This window comes from Carassius auratus, chromosome 45 (genome assembly GCF_003368295.1).
Source record: "Carassius auratus strain Wakin chromosome 45, ASM336829v1, whole genome shotgun sequence".
Taxonomy (NCBI): Eukaryota; Metazoa; Chordata; class Actinopteri; order Cypriniformes; family Cyprinidae; genus Carassius; species Carassius auratus.
In genome coordinates this window covers 7,240,977-7,263,801 of record NC_039287.1, presented here as the reverse complement: position 1 = coordinate 7,263,801, position 22,825 = coordinate 7,240,977, and the positions used below count along the sequence as shown (strand labels likewise).

Sequence of the window (22,825 nt, the reverse complement as noted above, 5' to 3'; positions counted from 1 at the left end):
TATTTATTAAATGTATGTCTCTGTATATTTATTTATTTATTTATTTATAAACAAAATTGCTATATAATTTTTTTGAAATGAATGTTTTGAAACGAATGAATTGTGAAATGTTTCCTCTTATAATGAATATAGCCACTGCTGCTGACATGGCGTTAAATCATAAATAAATCCCACTGCGAAAACAACTAGAAATGATAATAGAAAAGACCATCCAGGGTAGTTAAAGACACAAAAAGGCAAATAAGGTACTTAAATTCAAAATAATATTTTGCAACCTTCACAAAAAAGACTTATTTAACGTCTAATGGTCTCCAAAACTATCTGTACTTTTTTTATACTTTTTTTTAATAAAAAGTAAATATTTTATAAAGCAGAATTTATAATTCAGAAGAGATCAGATGTATCCGTGTAAATGACACAATTATTAAGTAACAACAAAATATTTTATATTGCAGTATGCTGTTATAAACAAGAATCTGTGTTGGCTCGCGTGATCCTCTCCCAAGTAACAGCTGATTTCTCACGAACCAGCAGACCTCGGAAGCCCCGCCCCTCTCGCGTACAGTTCTCCGTGGTCATGGAGACGGTATGAGAGCGAGGCCACTGGTGGAGCTCGAAGCTCTTTCCTACAGTAGGGAGGTACTCCGATCTGTTCTCAACCTTCGCCGTAGACGGATGAGCAGATCGAAAAGGGCCGTCAGAATCTCCGAATACACTCGATAACAACATAAACCGCGTATACAGTAACCCTAGGATTTCCATCCATTCGACACAGCTCCATGGTGACCCGATACTGATTTTTAAAGAGGAGGGCATTCACTGGTAAGATCTCTATTCTTGCGCTGTGAAGGTTAGCTGAGCTAACACTGTTAGCCGAGCGCAGTCTTCAGGATCTGAATCACCGGTTAGCGCAAAAGCTAACAAATATTGATTGCCAAATGATTCAAATGAGTACTTAAAAACATAATTAGTAGATCGGTGAGTTACTGATTGTTAAAGGACTTTCATATTCACAGTATTCCAGCTATAAAGCTCGCTAGCTAATCCAATCAAAACAACTATTAATTCCACTCATAGCGAAAGGTCTTTTAATCAGTGACGATGGCGGTTATTTGTTGTACATGTTGATCAAATCATCCTTACATTATTACCCATAGAGTTTCTTGTGGAAATGTGATTGTTTATTAGCATGTCATAACGCGATTACAAAAGTCCGGCGATGCGGAATTAACTACTCCACTGGTAAATATACATTGTATGTGTATTATTTAACGAATGCTTTTGTTGTAGATGTACTGATGGGTATAAATGTTGTCAGAGTGTTACAGTATTATTTCAGTCAGCAGCGGACCTCAAATATCGTTGTAATTAGTATTTTGTACTTGCCTCAACCGGTTTCTTAAAAGAGTACATTCCCAGGGAGTTTAAGTCAATGCATACGTCTAATATACATCCAGTTTTATTTATACCCGTTGCAAAACGACATGTTGAAACATTGGACTTCTGCAAGCAGCACAAAACGCTGTGCTGTAAACGCTTTTACGTAGCAAGGGGACTTTAAAATACTTGTGACCAGAAAGTTAGAAACAGCCTCAAAGTTGATCATTTTAGGAAACTTAACCGCTATAATTACTGATGCATCTTTCTTTTTGATTGTTTTCATAGGTTAATATTGTTCCGTTCGCAGTAGTTTGAGAGCAGGACACACTCTGTTCTCTTGTTGTACTCTCGTAACAGTTGCACGTGTCAGCGCGTGTGACTTTAAATCCAGACATACTTGGGTTTATTTCTGATTAACGAAGAATAACTATATTATCATGTCCCTCAGCTCACCCCACTTCCAAATACCTAGCCTCTCCTCTCTGTCTCTCTGTCTCTCTGTCTGTCTCTCTCTCTCTCTCTCTCTCTCTCTCTCTCTCTCTCTCTCTCTCTTTTAATAAATAAAAATGTGCTGCTCGTTTTTGCAGTGAGGCGATATAATTTCTTGTCTGAAAACAAGATTAGTGTCAACTGTCACCAGTGTCTCCAGTAATTGCTTATATCTCTAAATTGGAACCAGCATTCACTGCTTGTTGCCTTGTTTTTGTACTACTTGTAACCCAACACCCCATATTCACTATTTTTTCCCAATAGCATATCTTTACAGGAGTTTGCTTGACTTAAATGCGAAGCTTCATGTTGAAACTTGATCAGGAAATTGTTTCAACATAATATCAGCTTCCCTTCACAAACATTTGTTGGTTCCTTATAGACGGCCACTTCTTTCTCATTACCTTCTGTGTTCAAAGGTGCATAAAGGAGCTGTGTGAGCCACAATATGCTTAACACAAGGCTCTTTCTTTACTGTCATGCAAAGACATGTATTTCTGTCTATTTAGTTTTTTTCTCTTTCATCTCTTACTAAACTCCCAACAGCTGAAAGGGCTTTGGATTTGCATATTTCTCACTCAACCTCTTTTACATTTGAACCTGAAGGCAGATCTGGTATGAAAAGTGGAGGAACCACAATGCTACGTCTCTTTTGGCATCTGGCCTGTTTTGTCATTTTACGTCAAAGTAATGTGACTAGTGTGATAAGATTATGGTTTTCTAATATTTGGGGTGCCGGTGCTGTCACTCCACTGAAAGTCCATTCCACCGAAACTTTGATGTTTCAGAAAGTTCAGAAATAGATTGTAAAACAAATTCAAATGAATCAAGATGTTTAATCCAAGTTTAATCCAAATCCAACGTAAAATATAAATTTGGATTAAACTGCTTGATTCATAGGGATTTATTTATAATCTCTTTTTGAAGTGGCATAGTTGTGTATAATGGACTTTCAGAAATCCTGTAGCTTTTATTAAAATATCAAAAGTGTTTTGAATATTAACTAAAGTCTTATTGTTTTTGGAACAACTTAAGGGTGAGTAAATGGTGTCAAATTAAATTTTTGGATAAACTAGATCTTTACATTCACATTGGAGTTGTTTAGTGCACTTTATAAAGGCTATTTTCTAGCAAGTGTTGTTGAATATTTGTGCGAGGTGTCAGTCAGATGCGTTTACTCGGGACGCCATCTTTACAACACCTTAGTCACTTACAACGAATCCAGGCTGAATTGCAGTTTTCCCTTTCTGGGATCATATTGGCACTGAGCAGTTTATTGCAGAATGTTCTTCTGTGCCAGTCTGTTTGGTACATGAGGCAGCAAGCGATCTCTTCTCTGCCAGTGGGATGTGCGTCACACTTCTTGTGCTCCTTGGTCACCCCAGTGCTGGTCCCGTGTGAGGAGGGGAAAGGTGTGGCGGCAGTAGCAGATTGGCCTCATGTGGGAGCGGTAGTCGCACCCTCAGCATCCTGTTTGTTTCTGAGACTCGTGCACCCCGTGTTCTTTAGTTTAATCTTCCTTCAGCACACACATACCTATCTTGTTTTGGAGGAATCTTGACAAATGGACTTGTGCTTACTTAGCAGCACCATTGCACCTGCTCTCATTTGTGTAATGGTAACTAATAACTTGTTTTTTCCCTGAGTACAAAGTAATGTGATTCTAACTCATTCTCCATCGTCCTATTGCTAATAGACTTTGTATGTAATGTAAACACCACCATACGGCACATGGATACCCTGCAGCAGCTGTTCTGTGTTTTGGTGATCATCATTATAAAGATAGGATGTATTGTGATATGAGCAATTTAGTTCCTCAAGGTTTCTCAGTTCTCTCGTCATTCATGAGTTCGTTTCGAGAAGAATGATGTTTTGAAACTTACTATTTGTTCCATTTGTCTTGAATTGAAAACACTGCTTATTAATCTGCTATATTCTCTGTTTTTTCACACATTGAAAACTATTGACTGGATAAAATCGTGGAACATTGTGAAATTCGTTTAAATATTAAAAAAATGTAAAAGGAACTGAGACTCAAGACTCTCATAGAAATTCCCAGAAGTGCTCATCTTGTCAGAATCCTCTGTGCGTTAAAAATATTTTGCTGGATTATAATCCTTCTACTGTTTTTGAGAAATGGTCTTTTTTTTTACCAAGTAAATCCATATTTAGTCTTAGGGTTTTTAGAAAAAAATTATTTATTTTTATTTTTGAATAACTAAACCTGGCTCTCGCCTTGAACATAGCCACAGAAACTGGCATGACTTTAACAGGGAACTGAGAGTCCTACACTTTAAGAAGCTAAAAACATTACAAAATTAGCCAAATGTGAGTTAAACTGCCTTTAGCCATAATGACTGGTAACTGGAAACTCATCATTACCTGGACTAAATCATGTTTTAAGAATGATGATCTGATATTTGATAATGTGAGCTATGTGAAAGTCACTTTTGTAGAGTGGCTTGGAAAAAATGCAAGGAATAAATAAATAAAGGCTAAAGGACTGAATCTCATTTTAATTGGGTTTTAAAGTGTATATACTGTGGTGTATATACATTAAATATTCAACCATGTATTTTATTAAAATATGCTAAATGCTTTTTTTTATTTTTTTAGGGTAAAGAATATTTATGGTCATAATATAGCCTGCTTTTGCCGTGTGAGACTATTGATTATTAGAAATCAGAGATTGTGTTATAAGAAATCTGTTTGATTTTCAGTTCAATTCTATGAGCACAAATTCCATGTGAGTAAAACACTCATAAACAATGTTGTAGCTACCACTTAAGTTTTGTTTTAATATACTAGCTACTGAGCTGCTTGTAATTATAAGCGTGCATTTCTGTCGCTAGGTTCAGCCGGAGAGGACTCTTGCTGCAAAAGCAGGGCTGAAAGATGTGCAATGGAATGGTAGCGTGTGAGACAAGAGCCTCGCTCGCTCACAGTGTGGCCACCACATCCCTGCTGCTCCTCCTCCTCGGCATACTCCCCACAGGCCAAGCTTCAGGTGAGATTATTCACAAAAACCATCTTCATATTCCTCCTACACCTAAATCTTCCAATGCCATCCACTCTGACACTCTTCGAGCATTGATATTTAAGATGCAGACAACTGCCTTGTTGATTTAGCAGGAAGTAAAATCTCCTTAGATTAGGAAATATGTAAAGTAAGTTGCAGGAATGGAGGTGTCAGGCATTATTATTTAATTTATCGTTCATTGTATTGAAATGAAATCGGTTTCTGCATAATTCTGAGTCACAGATGGTTTATATTGGGATGGTTTTTTGTCTGTTGGCATGTATGGTTCTTGACGTCGAAGACAATGGTGTTTGTTCTTTTGTTTGTGTCGCTCTCAGTGCTGTGATGACAGACATAACCGCTGGACTTAAGATACTGGATGGAATGAAATGAGCATCATTTCTTTGTTTTCAGTCGAGCATCTGGGAGGTGTTGATGGGGGATGGGCTTTCTCTTGTACGCCTGTTGCCCCTTTCTGTACGAGTCTCATCCAGTGTCTCCATCGCTAACATAGCTCCATTTCTTGCTCTACATGACAAACTTAGCCTGAAAACAAAGACAGATGTCCATATTGACAGGCAGTTGAAGTGTTGTTTCAAATACCGAGGAGTGTGTATGTGTGACCTCAGTCACTTGGGTGTTGTGTGTTTGTTTTTATAATGCTCAAGTAATTCTTTATCCCTATTCAGATGGGGCTAGTTGTTTATATATATATCTGAGGGAGGTCAGGTGAATGTGTGGGTCAGCATTTTGTGTTTGTAGGTTTTGTCTCTTTGTCATATTTCTGGGTAAAATAACAGTTGGTGCTTGAAGTACGTTTGCTACATAAATAACAAATGAAGTCAAATAGGAGAGTCAGATCACAGATGGTTCCGAATGGCCACTGCTGACTTATTTATATACATAATGTTATACATATAACACATATGTAAGTAGTGTTCTCACAATACTGGAATTTCTAACTTTGATAAAATGTCTTCAAAGATACAGATTTTCCACGTGGAAAAGTTGTGCATAAAACACAGTATCCAAATAAAGAAAATCCTTTGACTATGGTCAGATAGCCAAAAATAAATTATGAAATGAAATTGAAAAGATGCAATGTACAAATCCACTGTAAGAAAAAAAACCTTCACTTGCAAGCATTTGGCACTATTTCCCCGTAACAACACATGAACAGGCAAATGAGTGCTTCTAGCCTTATGTAATAAGTGAGTCATTGAGAACATTGCGCTTGGAAAATAAATGATAAAGATTGAGGGATGGTGGGATTGGGCTGGACCACTGGTTCCAAGCAGCCACATTCTCATTGATTCAGCACCACAAAGTCAAGCCAGGGACATAAGTGTCCCAAGTGATCCCAAGTAATGTGTGTGTGTGTGTGCGTGGATGTAAAGCTGCTCACATGTGTTTGGCATGGATCTAGTACATCGGCTGAATGCTACATATTCAGTCCTCCCACAGACTGAGCAGTGGACAGAAGGGATGATTTTTCAAGGTCATCTGATGAAAGTCTGTCAGTGATATTGCGCCTTATTTTGGCATTTTTGTCCTGTGCATCCACCCAAGCATAATTTTTTTTTCTTTCTGTCCATCCCCTCAGCATGCCTAAATGTAAAGTTTGCAATTTTTGTGCCACTAACAGCTTCAAAAATAATCAAAATGAACAGGATTAAAAAGAAACAGTCCCTTTTTTTGGACAAACTAGAGGTTTGCCACAATTTTATACCATACGTTGGAACAGGTGTTGCTTTAACATATTTAAAATTGAATGCAGTTTGCATTTTATGCCAGCCGTAAAGCATAGACTGCGCATTCAATACTTAATTTAAGTTTATGCATTATCCAGGGTATATTTTGATGAATAGTTTGCTTTATTTGAGAGTTTTAAGATGTAAAAATTACATTAGCTGGCCTCGAGACTTAAGGCCAAAGTATTCTTTGATTTTTGCACATACAAAAGTTCTGATATAATAATAACCTAATCTGAAGCAAAAACAGAATGTTCTGACTAGCTTTGTGAAATTATACTACATGCCTGAATGAAACAAGCAACATAGATTGACAGAATGATACACAGATTAGCTCTCTGACAGAAGGAGGCGCTCATGGAACAGCAGAACAGCACTTAAATTAAAATTAAATTTAATTACATTTAAATGTATGCATTTAGCAGACGCTTTTATCCAAAGCGACTTACAGTGCATTCAGGCTATACATTTTTACCTATCATGTGTTCCCGGGTAATCGAACCCCAAATAATGCTCTACCAATTTGAGCTACAGGAACACATTTCCTTGGTTACCTCTGTAAACAAATCAGTGCTTTGCTGAAACATTGCTTTAATGTTAATTATACAGAGACGAGATTAAAATAAAATACCATCAAAACTCTTTTGATGGCGGTCAGTTCCCCTCAAAAACACGTTCATAAAACCACCAAATCAATATTTATGCTTTTCTTCCAATAGCTTGTGCATCATGAATAGTGAGTGAACTGCCTGCTACAGTATTTTTCTCTGTGCATACATCTTCAGCGTCTCTGGCCTCTGTTAATGGGCGTTTACAGACTTCATATTTTCACATAAATTACATTTTGGATAATAATTGCGTTTCAACGCAGTTTGTGCAAGTCCAGAACAGAGACATGCTGCAATAAAACAATAAACGGAGAACATGTTATTAAATTAGGATTTTTTAAACACAATGATAAAAGTACTGGTATCTTTAATATTAAAAGTTAAGTATTTTAATATATTGCAAACTCACAAAAAAAATCTTGTTGTTTTGGATAAGTACAAAACTTTAGGTCATATTTAAATCTAGATTTATTTGCATTGGCCCATGGAAACCTGTGAACACACTTAACTTAAAAGGCTACATGTTCGAGCGTACGCATACAAAAACAAACTATACTTTGAGCTTTGAGCTTTTTTTTTTTTTTTTTTTTTTTTTTTTTTTTTTTGGTTGGGAAGTCGTGGCCTAATGGTTAGAGGGTTGGACTCCCAATCGAAGGGTTGTGGGTTCTAGTCTCGGGCCGGACGGAATTGTGGGTGGGGGTAGTGCATGTACAGTTCTCTCTCCACCTTCAATACCACGACTTAGGTGCCCTTGAGCAAGGCATCGAACCCCCAACTGCTCCCCGGGCGCCGCAGCATAAATGGCTGCCCACTGCTCCGGGTGTGTGCTCACAGTGTGTGTGTGTGTTCACTGCTCTGTGTGTGTGCATTTCGGATGGGTTAAATGCAGAGCACAAATTCTGAGTATGGGTCACCATACTTGGCTGAATGTCACTTCACTCACTTTAGTGGGCATAAATGCATGAAATCGACACCTCAGTGGAAATCTAAGACCTGTGATCTGTATTGGTCTGGACTGTTGTAGAACTTATTGAAGGAATCATATGAGGCTTCTGAATGTTGAACTTGAATCAGATGCATGGACAGTGACAATGATAACATGGATCTATTGATAAATTTGTTGGCGCTTTACATAAGCTAATGACACAAAACAAAGAATCATGACAATGTATTCACCCATCTTCAATACTGGGTTTTGCTATTCCAGTGAAGATCATTGCCAAACATCAATGCATCTGAACAGGAGCGCATCCCTACAGAAATGTTCCATCAACAAGCAGAAGCTGTTATTAGTGGACTGCTGCATATAATTTGTGGTGTTTGGGTCTTTACATGCTACAGGACCTGCAATTTGTGGCTTGCAACTTTATCAAGAACAGCATGAAACATTCACTGTTCTCAACAATGTCATTACAAGGCACCTAGATTGTGTCACATTAAATAATCCACAAAGCTTGGAGGTACAAGGAGGGACCAGATCTTATCTTTATGAAATTATGTTATTTGGAACAATTCTTTTTATCAAGCTTCGCTATTGCATTGCTTCACATGTGTAGTTCGTAAAAACAAATAAGAGGAAGTAGCACAGGAAGGCAACACAAAAAAAAAAAGAAAAAAAAAAAAAGAAAGAAAGCCTTGCTGTGCTCAGAGGCTGATCTTAGGGTTTCTGGAGCTTGTGAGAATGAAAAGCAGCTCCTTGAAGGCACACAGCTGAAGTCGCTATGTTTTTTTTAGCACTATAGAGGAGTTTCCTATGTTACTCACTTCTTACTCTGATTTATCACTATACCACTTCTATATGTTATCTAGTGTTAATTCTTACCTCAGCAAAGAGTGGTTTCAGACCATTATGACATTGGATGAGGTGCTTGCATAGTGAGCTAATGACAAATAGGCATTGTGAATAACCAAAAAGGAGAAATACATGGAATTTTCCAACACAAATTGTTTAATGGTGATTCTTTTCAGGTACTTTCATGTGCATGCTAAAACCATTAAAAGTATCACCTGACATAATGTTCATAGGTTTGGGGTCAGTAAGATGTAACCAAGGTCACCAAGGCTGCATTTATTTCATCCAAAATAAAGTAAAAACAGTAATATTGTGCAATTTAAAATAGCTGTTTTCTATTTTGATGTATATTAAAATTTAATGTATTCCTGGGATTACAAAGCTGAATTTTGAGCCTCTGACATTCCAGTCCTTCAATAATCTAACAAGCTGATTTGTTGCTCGTGACACATTTCTTATTTTCATCAATGCTGAAAACAGTTGTGTTACTTAATATTTTGGTGGAAATGATTTTTTCAAGGATTTGTTGATGAATAGAATCGAACTTTCAAAAGAACAGTATTTATTTCAAATATAAATCCTTTGTAACAAATGCCTTGATGTGTCTTTTGATCTACTTAATGCATCCTTGTTGTATAAAAATATTAATTCCCTTCAAAAGAAGAAAAATAAATCTTGCTGACCTCAAACGTTTTGAACTGTAGTGACGACAGAAGAATGTCGAATGCTTCAGGAAGTGGTTTGTGTGGGTTTGAGAGATGTTTGCAAATCAGCCCTTGAAATCATTATTACCTTATGGTAAATTTCCCAGTAAAAGCAATGTTTGTTTGAGGCGCATAATATGACTAAAATGAGAACTGTGATTATAAACTTTACATTCCCCAAGTTTTGGTTCAGTTATGTTGTAATGCAGCTTTAAAGTTAATTTGCTGACCTGATTCTACTTCTTTGGAAAATCCATGTGAAACAGATGTGTAAATGTCTGCTCCCCTTCTTCAGCTAAGACTGAGTGTTTTGTTTTTCCCCTCAGGGTTTCATATGGTAGTCCTTCAGGCTCTCCTCAGTTTTCTCTCTTGTCGTATGTCCTATGCCGCGTTTCCACCGAAATTACCCGGAACATTTTTACCAGGAACTTTTTTCCCCCCAGACCTGTTGCTTTCTGCGTTTCCACCGCGGTGTAAAGTACAGGGAAGATTAGGCAAATGACTGGTGACGTAGGTCCGAGCGCGTTTCTCAATACAAAGTACCGCTGATTAAAAAAAAAAAAAAAAAAAAAGTACGCTGATTTTGGACGTGCATCATCGGTAGTTAGTTCAGACTTTGTGCATTCGACTGGTGAGTGTGATGTCTGCGACGACACAAGTCCGGTAAATCTATAAACAGCAGTGTACTTGATAACTTCAGTCAGCTCGTCTTGTCTACTGCAATTTTCCTTACTGTATATTTACAATAAAACGAAATAGGATATCAAATACCACTGCCTCCTTTGGTATTCATTTAAGCATGATAACAGCTGCAGAAATGTACTTAGTTCAGGGATATGTGTATATGCAGCCATTACAATGAAAAGAAATATTATATAAATTTGCCTTTTTTATTTTCATTTTAACTTATAGATACATTGAATACAGACCAAAGAAAACCTGTTAGATTTACCCCGCAGCTGAATTATACTTTATGTTTAACCACTAAAGAGACATCAGAGCCAGCGGCACATATCAGAAGGTCTATCCGAGATGAGGCTGCTTCTCGGCGGATAGATGATCACTGAGCTCCCGCTGATTGCGTGGAGCTCACCGTCTCAGAGATCGGCGAAACACATTTTTAAATAGGCACTGTCTTTATAAATAAACAACAGATTTGAGTTTTAAACAACTACATTCTCGCCTGAAATAGTTTTAAAATTACATTTCATGACACAATAACAGTAATATTTTGAAAATGTTGATCCGAATAAATGGTGGTTGAACTCAACCAATGCTGCGTGGACTCAACCAATCAGAATGTTTAGCGCCAAAGTCCCGGCCCCGAAAGTTCCGGAACTTTGAAAAAGTACCACCTCGCCAGCAGAGACGTTCTGAGGGGCATTTTTTTACCCGGAACTTTATTTAGTTCCTGGTTCCTGCGGTGGAAACACACCAAGTACCAGGCCAAAGTCCCTAGTTCCTGGGTAAAGTTCCTGCGGTGGAAACGCGGCTTAAGTGGTTAAACCCAAAGTTTGAAATGGCTTCTTGAGACATCTATACATTCTATCAAACGGCTGCAACCACTTTTGATAAACTTTGCCATTTCTAATCTTGTAACAAAATAGCATAATTGCTAATATGCCTTCTAGCCGGACTTGCTAATGCTAAAAGCGCTAGTATAGCAGATGTTGTGCTGTCTCCAAATTTTATATCACATGTTTAAGAGTAGCGAATGTTGGTGTGGGTGTCAAATCATTTGGGTTGCTAAGTGTTTGTGAAAACAGCTAGGAATTATATGAATCTCAGGGCTTATGTTATTTGTTTTCTCTGTGGAAAATTACATGGGACAGTAGGGTGTTCCAAAAGCGGTTTGTAAATGCCATTCTTCTGTCCGAAATGTAGTCTGACTGTACAGTAGTGTGGGCTAGTTAAGTCTATTTGCGTCACTCTGAAAACTGCTAAGAGCTGATGGTGCCATTTGTGACATGTTCGAACACAACTAACTTAGCTGGAAGTTTAAGCTATGCATGTTTTCAAAATGGAAAGATTCTATTCCACTTCATGAAAGGAGTGATTTGTTTCGTATTTACCCTACGCGTCCATCCACGCCCTTGTCAAACATGATGGCACGAATAAGTTTAAAGATTAATGTCTGGTTTATCACGAGTAGAAAGGGACTACATTATGAAACTGTGAATCTAAAAATAACCTTTTCTCCCTGTTTTTTTTTTTATTTGATCTATACTTACGTTCACTTGTTTATAGCTCAGTAACTACCAGTCAATATTTTAGATTTCCATTACACATTAGGGAAATCACGGCTTTTAAATATACATTTTCAACTTGTCGTCTTTAATGAGAAAACTCTTGCGTCCCAGGCACTAATGGTGATTCAGTTGTTAGAGAACCCACATCTTGCTTTTTATATAACTAGTTACTGATTTACATCAAATCATTATGAGGAAGTATGAAGAAACAGACAGACTGTTCCTCAAATGCGGAGTAGCCTAGATTCTTTCTCAGTACACATTTAAATCAAGTTGCATAAATGCGGAGAATACACTTTGTTGCTTAATTTGCTTCATTTCAAACCTGTATGTCTATTACTGTGGGAAAAAGTTCTGAAGATTTTACTAGGGCTTTTTCCCATGTAATTGCAATGAACAAAAGCTTCAAAAAGGTTACAAAAGCAGCATAGAAATGTTATATCATCCACCTTATCATCAGTGCTGCAAGCTGTTTTCTGTGAATGTGTGAAACTTTCAATTCTTTAACCGCTATAGTTACATAACTAGAAAAATAACAAAGTGTTAGTACACAGTAAAGCCATTTTAGCCACAAACCCTTGTTTATAATTACAAAAATTTATATACGATAACAAATACCATTTTGCAATATCAAGCAGACGCCTATAGAGTTCTGTTTTTATACATTAATACTAATATAACTGGAAGCAACTGATGCTGGAAACTGATGACCACACCTGTTCTTACGTTAAAAATAAGGTGAATATCTGCTAAAAGTCTGGTAACTGGTAGAAATAGACCCAAATGAAGTTGTTTTTCACTGAAAATCTGGTCATCTGGTGTCTGAATGAGCAAATCATTCTCTTTAGTAAATTGTGTTGATCTGGTTCAAAGGACTAGTCTGCATGATTCGTTTGTGAATCAGACATTGCAACATCAACTGAATTTTTTGAGAGAATGTTTGATTTCATTTGGCCCAGTGTAAATCGTTTTAAGGAAGTTTATGCGAGATTGCAGTGACTAGTATTTTGCATGTTGAAGAACCGATCCCTTTGTGGTTTGGCTCGTGATGTGACTGTATTCCGCCACTGGCGTGAGATGTAAAAATGAAACTATTTACATAGATCCATCTGAGAAAACAATACACCACCCTCATTACCCCCCTTTTGTCTTGCTTCAAAACTACAACTCACTGGACCATCTGTCTGTGTGGACCCTGTGACCCTGATGACCCGAAGCCGTCTAGTCACGTTTAAACAGATGCTTTTTCGCACTCGTGTTCCTAGAAGCCATTACCCAGCACAATGGACGTCAGCACCTCTGAGTACAGCTGCTGGCCAAGGATCCAAGCGGCTGACTGGCAGCAGCTTTTGCTCCGACTGCTTGTGTGCTCCACAGAGGCTCCAGTCTGTCATTAGCTGTGGGCCGAGTGCATTCCTGGAGTGGGAGAGCCAAGACACAGCAGATCCCCAACACAAGAGCACTGTGTCTAGAGCCATCCGCTGATAGCAGACACAGTTGCTCTCTATCGCTTCCTTGTTTCCCTCTTAGTACACAGAAGAGGAGTTACTTGTGCCTCACAACTGTCCGAAAAGAATGAGAAGGGTGCAAAACACCCATCTGCCACTTTTCACTGTGAGAAAGGCGAGAGGAACAATAGAGTCTTCCTCTGTGTCTTCTGTCAGATTGTGTCTCTCGGTTTTCCCTCCCAGTCGATTTGGTTCAGGACGACAGGCTGCTTAAATTAGTCATCTGCCGATCTCGGGCTGTAAAAGGGCGTAATAAAGAACATGTGGAGCTTCGGTTAATGGTTTAGTTTTGTCTTGCAGAAGACAGGCCTCATTTAAAGCCCCACTGCTGTCCATTTGTGACGGCTCTCAGGGTATGATAGGTATACATGTATATATTTGGGATGAATTGATTTAGACGTTATGGCTGATATTGACGGCTGCTGTTTAATTACTTCATTATAACAATAATTTATTTACTTATGGCCAGTGATCAATATTATCGATTATTTTAGCTAGATATATCAGTACTGTATTGGTTATGGGTTGATGTTAGACATTTTAAATGTATTTGTAATTTTTTTTTTTTTTTTTTTTTTTGTGGATATTGAATTGTTCATGTTAATTTCCTTTTTTTTACATTTAGATTTATTTTGCTGTTTTTTAATGCTTTCTGAAGTTAATCTTTAAAAATATTAGTTTAATAACACCGTTTCAATGTTATCTTTAGTACACTGTGATGCCTAAATTCACTTTGTATGGTTGTTTGTTGAATTTATTTAGAAACAACAATACCACATATTAATATCAGCCATTTATTGCGTCACATTAAAATGATAGACTTTTAAAAAATATTTACTATAATTCACTGGATCTCTAATTATAAATTGTCATTATTGTTATAAATTTGTACTGATTTGCTGGCTGCTTTCTTCTCATGATTTCCAGTCTATGCTACTGTGTCTCTGTGATTTAAAAAAAATGCAAAAAGGAAGTGTTTAACAGTTTTGAAAGGGTGGTCCTGAGAAATGATGTTTGTGTATTAAATCAATCAACGAGTCCGTAATGGTTTCGTTTCTGATGGATCAGTCTTTTATCCAGGGAGAGTCTCCTGGGTGTCTTGTCAGGGCTCGTTTTGCTCTAGCAGCCAAGTCTGTCTGCTTCTGCTGTGTTTTTTGGATTTTGTGTTATGAGCCATATGCATGTGAAAACTCATTCCTCTCCTCCATCCCTGAAGGAATGACACCCCTTTCGCTGGAACTCACTTTCCTAACACCTCTTCCCGCTCGGCCGTGAGAGGCTGTGGGTGTGCTTTATCTCTAGCAGTCAGCTTTTCCCATCGCAGATATGCGACACCCCTGCTGTGTTTCCCTTTAACCCATTGAGTCCACTTCAGAATATATGCGGACCCAGTAAATGCTCATTCATACACTCATACTCACATTTCGACTCAACCCTTCCTCCCGCCAGAAGCAGGACTTATGTTATCCAAATCATGTTTTGTACACAGAAACATGAGACACTGGTATCTCACGGTCTTCTGTCTCTCGTGTAGGGTTTTTTTACAAGAAGGAAACCATATATTGTTATTAGCCCTTTGAGAGCCATTCAAGATATGTTATGTCACGAGTGGGTCTGATATCTCAGCAGCTGTGGTGTGCTTGTTTCGTCAACAACATCAATTAAAAAAATTAACATTTCTGAACTAAATGTAGGCAAGGTTGTAAATTTTAGTTTTAGTTTGGTATCAAGGAATTGTTTTTTAGCTTCGTTTAAGTTTTTCACGGTGATGGTTTTTGTTCTTATTTCACGTAACGTAAGAACTGAAAAAGCATTTCATGAATTGAAATGATGTACTGACGCCAGACTTATTTTAAGTCACTTGAGGATCAGAAATAGGCATTTCCACATGGTTATGTAATCGTGAAATATTTTGGTGTTTCCAGTAAAAAGAAGTCATGATATACGGTTATTGTTATTTATAAAATTCATCATCTTGTAAGGTTTTGGTCATTCTGCCCGTTCCTAATTTAGATTCACATCCACGAGAGATGTGCTTACATGTACCCTCCTCCATTTCTACAAATTCCATAAATGGGAGAGAGGAACAAATCCACCCTCCTGCCGTTTTCTGACAGCTTGCTTACGATCTCAGGGATTTGAATTAGGAGAGATAAGGAAAAGACAATAGAGATGGAAAAAAGCTTCACCCCATGTATTAAGGAGACCTCAAACAAAAACATATTTACAAAGAATGATTTTTTGAGACAGCAATGTCCAATCCACGGCTGGGCCGCTGGCATTTTGTCTCACTGAGCTGCTGCACACTTCAGTGGTCAGTAATGTGATCCGCTTTAGACCACAGCCATTTATAATGAAGGATAATTAGAACTTCATTCTGCTGAAAATCCCCTTTTTTGGGGTGCTGCATTGTGGATAATTGGAGGGCAAAGGCTGTTCAGGACCATGTGTTTGACATTGTTTCATTGTTGCGATCTCTTTCCAAATGTTGGTCAAGGTCAAGGAACCAGTTTAGGGCGCATTAGGTAATTGTTTGTGGTAAATTTAATCTGCTGTTTGAGGTTGACAAAATTAACCTAGTTTCTAATGAAACCTCTGCCAGCCTAACAGGTTAATTGGAATTTCAGTCTAAACATATTCTTGGACGTTATGTTTTCTGACACATAACCCATCCCATGTGGTACTCCTAATATAGGTATCTATTGTCAAGTGTGCAATCAGTTTTAGATTATGTGAAAGCCCAGTCTAACTTGTCATAGCAGGTCTAGGCAGCTGTTATTCCCAAATGTTCTTCCGCAAGTCTGCGATTCTTTCATTTTTCTAATGGATCCTACCTTTTAGTGACGCACGAGCTAACCTTAAAATGACAAGGAAGAAAAACATGCTCCAGTTTCATTTAGACCTAAGGCAAAACAATGTCAATGAGTCATCTTTATTGTTGTCACCTCATGACTTCATGAGAATCAGAACATTCCATTTTAAAAAGTGCATTGAAATACCAATCATAGACTCCAACCAAATATATCAGCTGCTCAGATGTTGCACGTTTGATATAATGGATTGTGAAGCTCTGCATCTGTGGTTCATATCCTGACTGTTTGTCTGGTGTCAAAACAGAAGTCCATAATCTGCTGATGGCAGTTTAAGAGCATATTAGAAACTCAGATTAGAGAACCCAGTGATCGAGGGGGTCGTTTTTCTTTCTGCTGGATAATTGTAATGAGGTGATAGACATGTTTATGTGTTTCAAGTGACGTGTTGTGTGAATGAAACTCAGGAAAGGGTTTTCTTTTGCTCCCCCACATGAGAAAAAAGAAGAATCTGAGAGGGGAAAGAGACACCACTGGCTTTATGCCATAAAACCCCAGGGACAGAAATGTAGTATTCTGTTATCCATCTCAAGGCTGGACATTATGTGTGTGATCCGCGTGACGTTTTTGTTAAATTGAGGAGGAATTTAATACCAGACAGCAATATGAGAATAAGATCTGCTTGTGTCCCCTTTTTCTCTTTGACACACAATGAATTTTAGAGTTAGGGCACTTTCACACTGAAACTATTGTTTGAGTTTATCTAATGGTAGTTCCCAAGTAATCAAAGGTGAGAGATATGATCAACCAGGAAAGTACAGGGTAGTTTTTATTTTTTACTTCCAAACATTTTGAACCAGCCTCAATGTGCGATGTCACAATTACTGTTGCTCGTTGAAAGTTCAAAGGGCATGTGATCAGGAGTTTTGTGTGAGGGCGAAAAAGTTCCCCATGCTGATTTCGCTCATGTTCAGTACGCCCACGTCCAGAACTCTCTTTGTTTGTACGTGTCAGTGTTTATGAATATGTTAAATGAAATGGGACAAAATTAATCTTGAAAAACTATATATCATTATAAAGATCTAAGCTTCGAGCATCGACAACGGATCGCTGTTTTTCAATGGAAAGCTTATAAAGACTGTATTTGCTAAATTTGTGTAAGCAGTACACATCAAAACATCAAGAATCAAAACGCAGTACATACCAGATTCGTCGTAATAGCGAGTCATAAACACATTTTTCATGATACCTTCTTTAGATTTGAAATAGAAACTCGTGAGACATGTCACTTTCAAACCATTACTTTTCTAGATTGCTCCAGGACTGGTTTCATGTATTTTTATATCAAATGAAAAAAAATCAGTGTGGTACAATTTTTTTCAAGGCACTTCAATGCCTTTAGCTTTTAATATTTTTGAGCATTATCAACTCTGGTTGATAAAAAGTAAAGCCCAAAGGGTCTTCTTTCCAAAGACACCAAAATTATGTGACTAAAACACTGAAGTAATGTTGCAACTGTTGCAATTTTATGTTGGGTAGGGCACTTTCAGCTGTGAGTCCCATAATGGGGGGTCTGGTTAACAGGTTAAATTGGACGCACAAATTTGCTGTGATGACTAACAGAGAGCTGATTGGTTTAAAAATGACTTCTGTATGAAGTGCTTTATACATTTCTATGTCAGTTATTATTAACGATAGGCAATTCACTTTTTTTCCTGACATTTAGCTAATCTGACCACACTTGTCATCCATGTACATTTCGATTGAAATCCAAGATTTACATTAAATAACTTTGATTATGTTTCAGTACGCTGCTTTCATCATCATTAAATAACTAGTTTTCAGAGTTGTTTTTAAGGACACTATAACAGTAACAGGAAATTTAAACTAATTAACTTGTTTTTATGCTAACATCTACTCTTTCTGCACCTGTAGGTTGTCCCAGACCCTCAGTTGTGCCTCATGGCCGTGGGAACCTGACGGAAACAAACCGCGGCTCCTTCCCCGTCAGCACGCAGCTACAGTACAGCTGTGATCCAGGATACATGCTGGATGGCGACAACATCATAACATGTACCGTCTCAGGACACTGGTCCTCTGACCCACCTCGCTGCATCAAAAATGATGGTACGCTCAAATTAACCCTCTCATCGTCCACACTTCCTGTTTTCTCATGAGTTGTATTTGGTTCTAAGAAGGTTGGATGTCATGCTACATCATGAGACTGACTTTTAACTTTTTCCCCAACAGTTTGTCAACCACCGAGTGAGCCCGAGAACGGAGGATATAACTGCCACCCCCCACCGTGCCACAGACTGACCCAGGGTACTGTGATTGAGTACTTCTGTGATGAGGGTTACATTCTGAAAGGAGGGTACCAGTTCCGAACCTGTGACAACGGAGAGTGGAAGTCGCCCATGCAGATCAGTTGTCACCCTGTGCAAGGTACTTCTTGATCCACAAGCTCGGGTCATTTGGATATTCTGCCGTCTTGTCACATATGGACAGTTTTCCTTCTTCTTGACAAACATCAGAAGTTTCCCAGAAAGCAGCTGTTAGACAATCATATTTCAGTGTTTTGGATACCCAGTGGATGCGAGTTAAAAGTTTAGGGAGATTTGAAAATTGATGGTGATTTGTGTAGCTTTTCTTCACAAAACATGAGTACTCTTTATCATTTAAATCTGATTGTTGGGTTTCATCTGAAGTTATTTCTCTTCCAGGGGAGGAGCAGCAATCCCAGCTGCCCATGCCAGCTCTGCCTATCGTGGCCTCCACTGCCAGCTCTGTGGCCTTCATCCTGCTGTTGGTGGTGCTGTTTGTTTTGCTTCAGCCCAAACTCAAGTCCTTCCACCACAGCCGGTGAGGCTCTGTCTCATTCTCACTAAGCATAGCTTCTTCACAGACGCTTGTTTTATTCTCATAAAGTGGGAGTTTACATAGCTCTTAAAGGAACAGCAGCAATTTATTTGTTTTTGAAAGTAATTCTTTAGTCTATGTAAAGTTTTGTGATTTGCTGCTCACGAAACATTTCTTGTTGGTTGAGGTAGTTAATATTTTTTTTGGGAAACCATGAAACCTTTTTCCAATAATTTGCTGTTGCATAATCAGCTCACTGTGATGTAAGCCGCAGATCAGGCCGGTCAGGATTTGATACCGTTTAAGCCTTATTTTTGATTTCCATATCTCTCCTTCTCTCTTTCAAAGCAGCCGGGAGCAGGTTGTGTCAGAACAGCCTACCTTCATTATTGATGGCGTTCAGGTGTCACTGCCCTCCTACGAAGAGGCAGTGTATGGCGCAGGCGGCAGTTCTGTGCCCCCTCCTGAGTCCCGGGTTCAGATCGTGCTGTCGGAGGGCCCTCAGGCTGAACCTCTGGAACAGGCTCATGCGAGTTACAGTTTTCCCTCCACCTCGACTGCTGTGTCTTCGTGTCACGCAGAGACTGTATTGGTCCACCAGGTGCCCTCTGCCTCCTCTCCGTCCTCCTCATCCTCTCCCTCCTGGGCTGCTGAGCAGCCTGGTGCCGCTGCACCTCTCCACCACAGGCAGAGCAGCGAGAGCAGCGATCAGCACAGCTTGCTTTCAGTCACCTCTGCCGAAGATTATGGTGATGGTGAGTCACTTGCAAATCTGGAAGTGATGTGTGGTTTAATGACATGTAACATTAAGTGTCTATGATAAATAAAGTCATTTTCAAACTTGTGGCAAATGCATATTATAATTTATTAAAATATATATATATTCATAGCATAATACTTTCTTCATCTCTTTTGTCCAGATATTCCATTGCTAAAGGAGGCCTGAGTTTGTCTGCATTCACCCCTCTCTCTGTCATCGCTGGCCAAGACTGTAACCCCTAAAGATTCTCCCCGAACGCTTACCCAAGCCACCCGACAGAACGCAGCAGTAAAAAAGTCTTTCAGCTGTCCCTCTGCCAACAAATCACCCACTCCTGGGGTCTACAAGCTGCAAGGCCCCCTAGGAGTCCAGCAGCTCACATCACAGGAAGAACCTTTGACTGAATGTCCCCTTAAAGGGATGTGCAAATGATCGAGTTTAACACGTCGCACCTTTTGTTGCAGGTGCGTTAATAATCAGATGCATTAACTGGCTTACCTCGACAGGGCAAGGATTCACTATTTACAAAGGAATACATTCAGATCACGTTGTGGACCTCTGCTCCGTCTATGACTGTGACCTCTTGTGAAGGGGAGAGTTCAGCAAGGATTTGCTAAGCCAGGCCCTTTTCCCTTTGATGCTGCATGTTCTGTGTAATTTCTTTTTTCGGTTTCGTTCTATGCGCATACACACAGGAGCGCGGCACAGTCAAAGCATGACGCATAACACCATCTCCACACTCGTCAGGGTTGAACCAATTTACATTGTACTGAATTCAAATACATGCTTGCCTTTTTATTTTTCAAGAAGTACCTGTGCTGTGCAGTGCTCTGCGTGTGTGTGTGTGTGTGGGTGTGTGATGCCTGTGTGACATGTGGCTGATTCAAAGAGGGCTGAGGTATCATCTAGGCTTCTTTTCCCCAAAATAGAGAACATTTTCAATACCTCCATTTTCTAACTGAGATGTTATTTAAGTAGAATGGATGTTCCTTGTCTACATGTCTGTTTGTCCAAAGTGAGGGAGATATACTTTGTGTTAGCATCTGTGAGATTACTGTTCTCATTCAGAGAAATGATTCCACTTTATTTCTTCCTTTAAATGCGAGTGTATCTCTCTCATGTTTGTGTTACACGCACAAGTAAACAAGTTTTCTCACCTGTATGTACTTTTTCCAAAAGGACTTTTTTTTTTGAGTGTGGACTAATTTCATTACTGGGCTATCTATACCTTATCAACTTTGACTCTGACTACCGGTAATAATATTTGGAGTTGAGCAAGTTTAATTCACTTTTAGTTAATGAAACTCAACAGCATAAATTGCATTTGAATGTTTTGCAAAGGCATGGCTAACATTTTGAAGATGACTATCGATGATAGGAGATCCTTTTATTTTGTTTTTCTTAATAAATCATTTCAGCCATGTGCCATTAAAATGGTATTTGTAAGGAGAATGAATCAAATAACCTGTAAGATCTCAACTAGGTTGTGCGTTGTATTAATGCACTGTATAATAGCTCTAGAAAATGGCCTTGCTCTACACTCATCATGTTCTTTTGGCAAATGGGCATTTAAGAAACCAATGAATCTTTTGTTTGAGTTTGCATTTCACATCCTTGCCCATTGCCACCTTGTGTATATCCAACGTGGTTGACTCTTAATTCTGTTAGTCAACATGCATCAAATAGGCCTATGTATATTTTTGCGTCTGATTTTGGAAAGAGAGGTCAGCACATCCTCAGTTTTGTGTTCCTGACTTTTTTATTTCTTCATGCAAACTGAAGGCGAAATATTACTGCTGCCTTAATTTGTACATTTCATACATTTCTCACTTTGTAATCATGTGTTTCTTCCATCTCACTGGCTTTGTCTTCAGTTTCCTTATGGCCTTACTTTTTCTTTTCAATGCATTGTCTTGTAGATTTTCAGACATTGGGTTTTACTCTGGAGGATGTGACATAAGATTATACATCCGTACGTCCTCAGAAGTGTTTTTTTTTCTTTCAGTGAACATGAAACATGAACTTTTGAGAATGTTTTTGTTTGTTTAATTCAAAAGATGTTTTAAAGTTTAAAAAAGAAAGGACGCAAATACAAAAAGGATATCTAGGATGTGTGTGAAACACTGTTGTACGGTGTTTTTCTGCAAGTGTAATTTAAGTTGATTCATCCATCCAGCTCCCATTACACTTCTTTTGGTTTTCCTCTGTACATTGATGTGGGTATGAAGATAGTATTTTAATATTTGTATAAAGTTTAATTTAATTCTACAGTGTGTATATAACTATTTCTAATTAAAGCTTTCATTTGAAGTGCTCAAGTGGTGTGTTTACTTTAATGTGTTTGATGCTTGTCATGTTGTGGTTCACTGTAATTTATTTTATAGTTATATAATAGCCATAATGTCATATGATATGATGGATTCCATTGTAATAAGGGTAAAGTGCAGATAACATTAGTTAGTAATTAATGTTGTGCGTTAACGCCATCTAGTGTTCGAGCCCTGTACTTCTAGGGGACAGTAGTAAAGGAAGTCCGGCTCATTTCCGCGTTTCGGTTCTTTTGAACAGTTCTTTCAAAGAACCGATTTTAAAGAACGATGCAGCTATTTACCTCATTACATGATTACTGTATATTGCAGCCGTAATGCATCTTATTTAAAAGATAAATAGCAGTAAACTATCATGAACAGTCCAGTACTGTTTTTCGGTGAGTCGGACCAAAAAAGACGGTCTCTGAGAGATTCTAGTTCAGACTCAATTTGTGAACCGGTTCAATTGATTCAGGACAATTCGGTGCAGAAACATTACATACGCGCCGTTTTATCCAAACAAAGTATTTTATGGTCGGAATAAATGTGGAAAATCTGATTTAAGTTACCACATACACTACAAATTG

General features: G+C 38.4%; 1 protein-coding gene across 2 annotated transcripts; it reads left to right on the top strand.

Moving 5' to 3' along the window:
• The first annotated feature begins 585 nt into the window (after positions 1–585).
• LOC113063078 (sushi domain-containing protein 6-like) lies at positions 586–22,247 on the top strand. Of its 2 annotated transcripts, none has more exons than XM_026233248.1 (7): positions 586–822; positions 4,722–4,876; positions 18,246–18,437; positions 18,561–18,755; positions 19,034–19,172; positions 19,521–19,924; positions 20,090–22,247. In XM_026233248.1, exons 2-7 carry the CDS (start codon positions 4,765–4,767, stop codon positions 20,113–20,115), a joined length of 1,068 nt encoding a protein of 355 aa, XP_026089033.1. In that variant the 5' UTR covers positions 586–822; positions 4,722–4,764; the 3' UTR covers positions 20,116–22,247. The 2 variants fall into 2 exon arrangements, with proteins under 2 accessions (XP_026089033.1, XP_026089031.1); XM_026233246.1 differs by having other exon boundaries at positions 19,518–19,924.
• Positions 22,248–22,825: the final 578 nt, after the last annotated feature.

What these genes read in the sequence shown, in the direction of transcription:
- LOC113063078 (XM_026233246.1), top strand. Translation starts at nt 4,765, where the DNA reads ATGTGCAATGGAATGGTAGCGTGTGAGACAAGAGCCTCGCTCGCTCAC. An exon ending in CCCCACAGGCCAAGCTTCAG is followed by an intron (nt 4,877 to 18,245) that starts GTGAGATTATTC and finishes CTGCACCTGTAG; the next exon opens with GTTGTCCCAGACCCTCAGTT. An exon ending in TCGCTGCATCAAAAATGATG is followed by an intron (nt 18,438 to 18,560) that starts GTACGCTCAAAT and finishes TTTCCCCAACAG; the next exon opens with TTTGTCAACCACCGAGTGAG.